This window comes from Nanorana parkeri, unplaced genomic scaffold (genome assembly GCF_000935625.1).
Source record: "Nanorana parkeri isolate BGI_ZX_2015 unplaced genomic scaffold, ASM93562v1 scaffold2406, whole genome shotgun sequence".
Taxonomy (NCBI): Eukaryota; Metazoa; Chordata; class Amphibia; order Anura; family Dicroglossidae; genus Nanorana; species Nanorana parkeri.
The window spans coordinates 45,091-55,876 of record NW_017308674.1 but is presented as its reverse complement, the minus strand read 5'-3'; the positions used below and the strand labels follow the sequence as shown (position 1 = coordinate 55,876).

At 54.0% G+C, this 10,786-nt stretch overlaps 1 protein-coding gene across 1 annotated transcript in view; it reads left to right on the top strand.

Moving 5' to 3' along the window:
• LOC108801613 (mediator of RNA polymerase II transcription subunit 12-like) overlaps positions 1-10,786 on the top strand; it is a 22,199-nt gene that overhangs the window by 7,402 nt on the left and 4,011 nt on the right. The window contains exons 6-18 of the mRNA XM_018573504.1: positions 9-187; positions 1,061-1,172; positions 3,635-3,724; positions 3,849-3,958; positions 4,366-4,501; positions 5,237-5,398; positions 5,948-6,322; positions 7,407-7,551; positions 7,664-7,875; positions 9,273-9,347; positions 9,761-9,984; positions 10,070-10,223; positions 10,299-10,484. Of these exons, the coding sequence (XP_018429006.1) occupies positions 9-187; positions 1,061-1,172; positions 3,635-3,724; positions 3,849-3,958; positions 4,366-4,501; positions 5,237-5,398; positions 5,948-6,322; positions 7,407-7,551; positions 7,664-7,875; positions 9,273-9,347; positions 9,761-9,984; positions 10,070-10,223; positions 10,299-10,484 (2,160 nt within the window). The remainder of the gene's footprint in view (positions 1-8; positions 188-1,060; positions 1,173-3,634; positions 3,725-3,848; positions 3,959-4,365; positions 4,502-5,236; positions 5,399-5,947; positions 6,323-7,406; positions 7,552-7,663; positions 7,876-9,272; positions 9,348-9,760; positions 9,985-10,069; positions 10,224-10,298; positions 10,485-10,786) is intronic.

Below are 10,786 nucleotides of genomic sequence, written 5' to 3'. Positions count from 1 at the left end.
TTCACAAGTCTTCTCTTCTGTTCAGTGCATTGGAGAGGTCCGGAGTGTGGCTGGTGGCCCCTCTGATTGCCAAGCTGCCCACATCCGTCCAAGGCCACGTGCTGAAGGCGGCCGGTGAGGAGCTGGAAAAAGGACAACACCTCGGCTCGTCTTCACGCAAGGAGCGGGACCGCCAGAAGCAGAAGAGGTGAGACGTTTTATTCACCCGAACGTTGGCTTCTGATTAATATGCTCACATGTGGGGGGGATGCGTTTTAACCATTTCCCCTCCGGCTGCAAGTGTACATGTGTCGTCCTCATGCCACCATGCCACATATGTGAATGGCTGGCGAAGAAGCAAGAAATGAACCCGCTGCTGTACCGGCTTAATGCTGATTGGGCCCTGAGGAAAGGAAGGCAGATCAGGGGCCAATCACTGCGATCTGTGAATGGGGGCCCCGGATGGGCAGTTCCAGGCACTTTGCACAGCATTGCAGTGAATAGGAAGCATTGAGCTCTTTTATTTGCACGCTCGGCTTCTTGTGTTATATTACTGAAAGGAAAACTACAAGGTCAGGGCTTTTCCCCATAGTTCTCCTCAGGGTCACGGGAGGACACAAACTAGCGTCCTCCCGTCACCCTAAGCTCAGTATATAGGGAGCTACAGCTCGCGGTATACTGAGACGCCGCAGCCGGGACAGATCCTGACAATTACTGTAGAGATCCACCCAGCTGCATGATTGACAGCTGTACCCGCCCCCCTCCCCCGTCCGTTCCGCCAGTCAGCGCTGGAGGATCGGAGGGGGGAATCCAGTCACTCCCCTGTCACGGCTCTCTGCCGGCACAGGATCGAGAAGTGAGCGAACGCCGGTATGTGTTCTCTCACCTCCCGATCTACTGAGCCGACCTGTGACAGTCTCATTGTCACAGGTCGGCTCCAACTATGAGGATGAGAGGAGATCATCCTCCCCCCATAGTTCTCCTTGAACAATTCCGGAAGTTTTGGGGTGCAGAAGTTTCAATTTCACGTCAATGGATCTTTTTTTTCACCTACAAATTGATATTTTATTTCTCTTTCCAGCATGTCTTTGCTCAGCCAGCAACCATTTCTGTCTCTGGTACTGACTTGTTTAAAGGGACAAGATGAGCAGAGGGAGGGGCTGCTGGCATCTCTTCATGCTCAAGTACAGCAGGTAAGTGCCCCCCAATGTCAGAGCGGGGGGGGGGGTAGGGGGCTTGTATATCTGTAAAGGTTCAGTTCAGTCTTATTTTGGGAGGTTGGGTTAGATTTTAGGGTTAACGGGACCCCGACCCTCGTCTCAGATCACAGTTCTGCCAGCTTGTGCGGCCTGAAAGTACCTGCGGGAGTCTTGACATTGCTTCCAGTGTTCCTTTGGAGCCCCCCCTGTGGATCCCGGACCGGGTTTTATACACGGCCATGGATTCTACCGACCCAGCTTTTTGATTTGAACTCATTTTGCTGCAATGACCCCATTACACCCCATGTCACCTAACAGATAAATAGATTAGACATACAGGCCAACCATCACGGGAAGTCACCGTTTGTCTCCTGCTTGCAGTCAGCCCTAAGGTCTCGTTCACACCCAGGCGTATTGCATATGCGCGTCAAGTCGCGCGACAAACGCGCGTTTCCGAAGGCTACTTGGCTGTATCCCAATGGAAACGCGCAACAAAACGGCCCAAAGTAGTACCTGTACCTTTTCAGGCGTGGGCCGTTTTGTAGCGCGTTAGGGACGGGCGGAAATCCGCCGAGGTGGGAACGAGCCCATTGACTACAATGGGATTTAGATGTTTGAGCGTTTTGTAGAGCGTTCGCCGAGCGTAGAACGCGCTACAAAACGTTCCGGTGTGAACGAGGGCTTATAGACGGCAGGCGCAGGGGATTGTCTGTAAGGGGGGGGAGGGGACAGGAAAATGTCACCCGGTTCCTGCAGCACAATGTGTGCCAGAGTGATGTGTACAGCTTGTGTCTCCTTCCTCCAACCCCCAGACCCCGTGACTTTTCTATCTTCATATAATGACTGAGCTACCCGAGCAGTCACTAATGGGCGCAACTCCATATAACTGGCAATGGGGGGGCGGGCAATTCCATATTACTGGCCATGGAGGGGCGCGACTCCATATAACTGGCCATGGGGGGGCGCGACTCCCTATTACTGGCCATGGAGGGGCGCAACTCCATAATACTGGCCCTGGAGGAGCGCAACTCCATAATACTGGCCCTGGAGGAGCGCAACTCCATAATACTGGCCCTGGAGGAGCGCAACTCCATAATACTGGCCCTGGAGGAGCGCAACTCCATAATACTGGCCCTGGAGGAGCGCAACTCCATAATACTGGCCCTGGAGGAGCGCAACTCCATAATACTGGCCCTGGAGGAGCGCAACTCCATAATACTGGCCCTGGAGGAGCGCAACTCCATAATACTGGCCCTGGAGGAGCGCAACTCCATAATACTGGCCCTGGAGGAGCGCAACTCCATAATACTGGCCCTGGAGGAGCGCAACTCCATAATACTGGCCCTGGAGGAGCGCAACTCCATAATACTGGCCCTGGAGGAGCGCAACTCCATAATACTGGCCCTGGAGGAGCGCAACTCCATAATACTGGCCCTGGAGGAGCGCAACTCCATAATACTGGCCCTGGAGGAGCGCAACTCCATAATACTGGCCCTGGAGGAGCGCAACTCCATAATACTGGCCCTGGAGGAGCGCAACTCCATAATACTGGCCCTGGAGGAGCGCAACTCCATAATACTGGCCCTGGAGGAGCGCAACTCCATAATACTGGCCCTGGAGGAGCGCAACTCCATAATACTGGCCCTGGAGGAGCGCAACTCCATAATACTGGCCCTGGAGGAGCGCAACTCCATAATACTGGCCCTGGAGGAGCGCAACTCCATAATACTGGCCCTGGAGGAGCGCAACTCCATAATACTGGCCCTGGAGGAGCGCAACTCCATAATACTGGCCCTGGAGGAGCGCAACTCCATAATACTGGCCCTGGAGGAGCGCAACTCCATAATACTGGCCCTGGAGGAGCGCAACTCCATAATACTGGCCCTGGAGGAGCGCAACTCCATAATACTGGCCCTGGAGGAGCGCAACTCCATAATACTGGCCCTGGAGGAGCGCAACTCCATAATACTGGCCCTGGAGGAGCGCAACTCCATAATACTGGCCCTGGAGGAGCGCAACTCCATAATACTGGCCCTGGAGGAGCGCAACTCCATAATACTGGCCCTGGAGGAGCGCAACTCCATAATACTGGCCCTGGAGGAGCGCAACTCCATAATACTGGCCCTGGAGGAGCGCAACTCCATAATACTGGCCCTGGAGGAGCGCAACTCCATAATACTGGCCCTGGAGGAGCGCAACTCCATAATACTGGCCCTGGAGGAGCGCAACTCCATAATACTGGCCCTGGAGGAGCGCAACTCCATAATACTGGCCCTGGAGGAGCGCAACTCCATAATACTGGCCCTGGAGGAGCGCGACTCCATATTAGTGGCCCTGGCATTGGAATGGGATGTCCAACAAGCTCCTAATAGATGGTCGCGTGTCCACACACGTATAGAACACATGAAGTCTCCAGTATGGCGGCGCGTCACGCATTGTAATTGTCTGTTTGTCAGATTGTCAGTAACTGGCGAGAAGACCAATATCAGGATGACTGTAAGACCCCGCAGCTGCTGCATGAAGTGTTGAAGCTCCGGCTGAACCTGGTGAGTCGTCTCATTACTTTCTCATACGTGTAATATCCGTCGCCCCTCATTATGTTGCTGTGCGTACGGCTCGGAGCATTTCTGCTGGTTTTGGGTCTTTATAACGTTCCTCTTTTATCTCCAGGTGGGGGGCATGTTTGACACCGTCCAGCGGAGCACCCAGCAGACCACCGAATGGGCCGTACTACTTCTGGATATCATCAGCAGCGGCACTGTGGACATGCAATCTAACAAGTAATGTCCCTTGTTTGTTGAGTGATCTCCGATGTCCCCACCCTGTGTGCCTAGGTGTAGCATGCATTATATGACCAATAGTTTGTGGCCCCCTGAGCTCCACACGTACATGAGCTTGTTTGACCCAATGACCATCAATACGGGGTGTCAATGGCTTCCCCTTGCCACTCCCCCATACACACAAGCAGCACTCTTCTGTACTTTGCTGCCACAAGCTTTATTGATGTCAGATAGACACTCCCCGTCAGACTTGACCCCGCCCCCTACGTGCTTCTCCCAATGGGCTGTAATGAAGGAGGAGGATGAGTCGAGGGGCGCAGGAACCTATCGCTGTATCTCAATTCCCACAATGTAACAATCGCAGTAACACATACAATCCGTATCCATCCCCATTTCTTTCCTTACAGCGAGCTCTTCACCACAGTGCTGGACATGCTGAGTGTGCTGATCAATGGGACCCTGGCGGCTGATATGTCCAGCATTTCCCAGGGCAGCATGGAGGAGAACAAGAGAGCGTACATGAACCTGGTGAAGAAGCTTCGGGTAATCTGCACCATTTTGTGTCTCCCCCTCTCATCTTCTCCCTCCTTCCTCTCTCTCCCCCTCTCATCTACTCCCTCCTTCCTCTCTCTCTCCCCCTCTCATCTACTCCCTCCTTCCTCTCTCTCTCCCCCTCTCATCTACTCCCTCCTTCCTCTCTCTCTCCCCCTCTCATCTACTCCCTCCTTCCTCTCTCTCTCCCCCTCTCATCTACTCCCTCCTTCCTCTCTCTCTCCCCCTCTCATCTACTCCCTCCTTCCTCTCTCTCTCCCCCTCTCATCTACTCCCTCCTTCCTCTCTCTCTCCCCCTCTCATCTACTCCCTCCTTCCTCTCTCTCTCCCCCTCTCATCTACTCCCTCCTTCCTCTCTCTCTCCCCCTCTCATCTACTCCCTCCTTCCTCTCTCTCTCCCCCTCTCATCTACTCCCTCCTTCCTCTCTCTCTCCCCCTCTCATCTACTCCCTCCTTCCTCTCTCTCTCCCCCTCTCATCTACTCCCTCCTTCCTCTCTCTCTCCCCCTCTCATCTACTCCCTCCTTCCTCTCTCTCTCCCCCTCTCATCTACTCCCTCCTTCCTCTCTCTCTCCCCCTCTCATCTACTCCCTCCTTCCTCTCTCTCTCCCCCTCTCATCTTCTCCCTCCTTCATTCCTCACCCCCCCCCTCTCTCCTCCTCTCCCCCTCTCTCTCTCTCGCCTTCCTGCGTTGCACCCTATGCCATTTGTCGCGCTCTCCCTTTAGAAGGAGTTGGGGGACCGGCAGTCGGAAAGTCTGGAGAAAGTGCGCCAGTTGTTGCCGCTACCAAAGCAGATGAGAGACGTGATCACATGTGAGCCGCAGGGATCTCTGATCGACACCAAAGGAAACAAGATTGCCGGCTTTGACTCCATCTTCAAGAAAGAGGTGAGTGTCATGTGACCAGGAACCTCTATGACTTCCTGTGTCAGCTCGGTTCAGGGGTTGTACTTCCTGCCAGTTTAAAGCTGAATTCCAGGCAGCCGTCAGAGACGGACTCGTGCAGCTCAATATTCAATAACACTTCATTATATAAATGTTTTTTTGTAAATGAAAGCCGCGTAAGTACATGAATTTGACTTGCAGTCCCTGGACAGCAGAGCTCAGGATGGGGGAGGGAGGAACAGCATTAGGGGTTGTGCTCATGTCAAGGGGCATGCTGATAGGAGGACAAAGAGAGGAGTCCTGTTCAGTCATATATAGGGGGGAAGGGGGGAAGACCTGTAAGTGCTACTTGCATGTGGCAGAGAGAGTCAGGGCACTATCTGGTTCCACTATGTGGTAGAGCAGTGTAAATCTGAGGAGGGTCTGGGCAGGAATACACCTTTGGTGGGTATATTGGCTGCCATATCTGCATGTAGCTGTTTTCCTGGAGTTCAGTCTTCGTACCGTACACCACACTATGTCATTTTGTTTTTTATCTGTCATCATTTTCAGGGGCTTCAAGTCTCCACCAAGCAAAAGATTTCCCCTTGGGACCTGTTTGAAGGATTGAAGCAGTCGGCTCCTCTGTCCTGGGGCTGGTTTGGGACGGTGCGCGTGGACAGGCGCGTGTCTCGGTTGGAGGAGCAGCAACGTTTACTTCTGTACCACACTCACCTCAAGCCGAAGGCGCGCACCTACTACCTGGAGCCCCTCTCCCTCCCGCCGGAGGACGAGGAGCCGCCCACCCCCACAAGCAGCGAGCCAGACAAGAAACTGAGCGAGCCGCTGAAGGTGGAGAAAAGTGCAACGGGCTGCACCGGCGGCAACGAAGACCGCAAAAAGCCGAGCAAGAAAAAGAAAAGCCGAGCGGCAGCAAACAAGGGCGAGGTAATTCTCGAGGGTCTCTTCTTCTGTACGTCTTATACAGCGAGAGACTCGGCGGGTCTTCAGGGTTATGCTGCCACCTACAGGAGGACTGGACACTGGCAAACAAACTGATGATCCCTCCTACTCCCAGCATGCATCAGGTTTTTGCTAGTCTCCTAGGAGGATGGAGGTCTTCTCATCGTCCGCTGTGTTCAGGAATTATAATTCTGTTGTTTTGCCAACACTACGTCAATTACGTTCAATCCAGACTCTTCTCTACCTCGTTGCATGGAGACCGGTCTTTTGCATGGCAGCGATCTGTCATGGTCATCCTCGGGGGTGGAGCACCCTCACCCTGCTAGAATGGATGTTGCATTGAGCTTCGGGGTGCAGCGCTCCCCAGTTCTCCCCAGTATGTTTTCATGGGCCTGTTAAAGGAGAAATCTGAGGTCAGGGCTTTCCCCCATAGTTCTCCTCAGGGTAACGGGAGGACACAAACTAGCGTCCTCCCGTCACCCTAGGCTCAGTATATATAGAGCTGCAGCTCGCGGTATACTGAGACGCCGCAGCCGGATCCCGACAATTGTGCCGGGGTCCGCCCAGCTGCGTGAGTGACAGCTGGCTCTGCCTATCTAGAGGCTGTACCCGCCCCCTCCCCCGTCTGTTCCGCCAGTCAGCGCTGGCAGAGCGGGGAGGGGGCAATCCAGTTGCTCCCCTGTCACGGCAGAGAGCCGTGACAGGATCGAGAAGTGAGCGAACGCCGGTATGTGTTCTCTCAGTCTCATCCCCCCCTCATAGTTCTCCTTTAAGGACTTCCTGTGCCTCTCAATGGATGAGAAAGGAGATAGGATTTTGTACTCGCTGTAAGATCCTTTTGTTGGAGTCCATTGAGGGACACGGGTCGCACCCCTCTGTTTCTGATCATGCTCTTGGTACGGCTTGGCTACACACTGAGGCATGCTGGGAGGCGGAGGTGCTATCCTGGACTGGCCTACAGTTTTTCTACATATCGGTGTATTGATCCTCCTGTAGGCGGCAGCATAACCCTGTCAGGTTATTTTATTATCTTTTGCTTTGCTGACATCGGATGTCGTCTTCCACTCAGGATTTCGGACTCGGCGCAGGACGTCCCATCCCGTATCAGATGGGAGTTCCCACCGACCTGCTGCATCAGCAAGGGGCGCCCACCATGTCACGCCTTCCATATGGAGCACAGAGTGTGTATGCCCAGAACCAGCCCCTGCCGCCCGGTGAGTACAGCGCGCGTCACCCATCATGAGACCGTTCTTCGCTCTTCACTTTACAACCCGATGATGTTTTATATTTTGCTGCCATCTTCACTCCTTCCGTTCCCGCACTCAGGTGGTCCCCGGCTGGATACATACCGACCGCCTCGGATGAATATGGTGAAGGTGGTCCCGACTCGGCCTCCCTATGGAGGTGTACCACCAGGCGTAGGAGGGATGATTGAATCCTATAAGCCCATGTTGTACCGGCAGCAGCAGCAGCAGCAGCAGCAGCAGCCTCCGATCCCTCAAGGACAGCTACTGAGGCAGCACCTGCAGGCCAAGCTGGTAAGTATGCGCGGCCCGTGTGTAGAAACTCGCAGTGGGAGCCCCCCGGTCTCTGGGCACACGCTGCATTCCCCGTACAGAAGACACTTCATACTCCCCTGCCTCCAATGCCCGGGATATCCTAGTCATACGACACACTTCCTGGACCGTCAAATTCCTCGTCTCCTGCTGGGCTCTGAGGTTACTTTTCTGGTTTAAAACTCAACCCGGCCAATTTTATTTTTTAACAATGGTGAGGGGGAAGGGACTCCCCCTTCTCCGCGTCCTCTCTTCCTGCCTTCTCCACGTCCTCTCTTCCTGCCTTCTCCGCGTCCTCTCTTCCTGCCTTCTCCGCGTCCTTTATTCCTGCCTTCTCCGCGTCCTCTCTTCCTGCCTTCTCCGCGTCCTCTCTTCCTGCCTTCTCCGCGTCCTCTCTTCCTGCCTTCTCCGCGTCCTCTCTTCCTGCCTTCTCCGCGTCCTCTCTTCCTGCCTTCTCCGCGTCCTCTCTTCCTGCCTTCTCCGCGTCCTCTCTTCCTGCCTTCTCCGCGTCCTCCCTTCCTGCCAGGACAGGAAGTGATAGGAAACCTCTCCACCAGACTGCCACTAAACATTTTTTTAATTAAATTGTGAAGGTTGGTTGTTGTTACGGTTCTGTGTCTTCATGTTCCGGTGACAACCACTCCCCTCATTTCCTGTTCATTTGTCATAGGGACAGGAAATGGGATGAAATCTCCCCAACTGGGTCACGGAGAGCAGTAGAAACTTTTTATACCTGTCTGATAAATGGTCTTTAAGGCTGCTGTACAGAAGAGTTGATGGCAGTTCGGCCAATGTATATGTGTGCGTGTGTGTGTGTCTCTGTGTGTGTGTGTGTGTGTGTGTCACTGTGTGTGTGTGTGTCTCTGTGTGTGTGTGTGTGTGTGTGTGTGTCTGTGTGTGTGTGTGTCTGTGTGTGTGTCTCTGTGTGTGTGTGTGTGCGTGTCTCTGTGTGTGTGTGTGTGTGTGTGTGTGTCTGTGTGTGTGTGTGTCTGTGTGTGTGTCTCTGTGTGTGTGTGTGTGCGTGTCTCTGTGTGTGTGTGTGTGTGTGTGTGTGTCTGTGTGTGTGTGTGTCTGTGTGTGTGTCTCTGTGTGTGTGTGTGTGCGTGTCTCTGTGTGTGTGTGTGTGTGTGTCTCTGTGTGCGTGTCTCTGTGTGTGTGTCTCTGTGTGTGTGTGTGTGCGTGTCTCTGTGTGTGTCTGTGTGTGTGTGTGTGCGTGTCTCTGTGTGTGTGTGTGTGTGTGTGCGTGTCTGTGTGTGTGTGTGTGTGTGTGTGTGTGTGTCTCTGTGTGTGTGTGTGTGCGTGCGTGTCTCTGTGCGTGTCTCTGTATATATGTGTGTGTATATTCTGCATTTATTATCCCTTCTTTCCTTCCTAAGCAGACGCAGGGAATGATGGGCCAGCCTGTCCGACAGATGACGCCCACAGCTCCGTACGGCTCTATGACGCCCTCCCAGGTACGTGGTGTAGTCGTTCATTAATCATTCGCACTCCTGGATCGCGTCAGTTGATTAAAGTTGAACTCCAGGCAGGCGACTAAACACACATTCTGTCTATCCAGTCCTGAGATTTATAAAGCTCTACCGCAAAGCAACAGCCGGGTGGATGACACCACTTATAGGTTGTACAGTGGGGTCCTGTCTCTCCACCCCCAACCTGTGACTGGGCAGTAAAGGAGCAGCAGAAGACTGATGAGCTCATCACTCTGCTTTTTATCTATCAGCCTTGTCATTACATTTGCATGCAGCTCACCTCTGTCTGAGCCCTGCTGTACAGGCAAGGGGCCAGACATTTATGGATCCCGAACTGCATTGATTTGCGTCTTTTCTATGTGACTTTGTACAAGTTTTGATGTCTGTCCTCTGTCTAGGGTTATACAACATACACTTCCCACGTGGCCATGCAGCAGCACCCTCCTCCATCTCAGGGTGGCGGTCTGGTGCCGCCTGCTTACGGCGCCCAATCGTACGGCGGTTCCCTCCCGCCTTCAGGCGGAACCCTCCTGGACCCCGTGCGTCAGATGCAGCAGCGGCCGAGCGGCTATGTCCACCAACAAGCGTCGGGTTACGCCCACAACCCGCAGACCGGACAGAGGTAAGTGCGCGGGTGCCGCTTCTGAACGTGCGAATCCGCCACAGCAAAGCCAACTGCGTGTGATCTCCTCTCCATGTTCCTTCAGATTCCAGCACCAACAGATGCCGCAGGCCAGCATGATGTCCGGGATGGGTCACATGACCGCGCAGACAGTACAAGCTGCGGTACGGCCCACTCAGATGTTACCAGAACAGCAGCAGCAGCAGCAGCAGTATCTGAGGCAGCAGCAGATGTTACGGGTAAGCGAGTCAATGGTCGGTGTGGTGGGAAAGGGAACGCCGGGCTCCCGTGCTGAGCGCATTCTCCTTTTCCAGCAGCAACAGCAGCAGCAGCAGCAGCAACAACAGCAGCAGCAACAACAGCAGCAGCAGCAACAACAACAACAGCAACAACAACAACAACAACAACAACAGCAGCAACAGCAGCAGCAGCAACAACAGCAGCAGCAACAACAAGCACCTCCACAGCCGCAGGCTCCGCCACAGCCACCACCTCAGCAAGTAGCATCCGTGCCACAAGCGCAGACACAAGGGCAGCCCCCCGGGCTCGGTATGCAAGCACTGGCCCCTCAGCAGCCCATGGTAAGTACGGTAAGGACATGAACCATGAAGTGCGATCTGACGTTCTATGTAACATTGTTGTTCATATGTCACACCTTAGGGATCCTTTTCCTGCCAGATTCTGTGTTTTGGAATAGATTCGGACCGTCCCTTCCCTGGTGATTGGCTGTGGCCCCTTTAACAGGCTCATATGACCCCGCCCCTGATCTAGATCTAGTGGCCCTCAGCAACTGGAATAACTA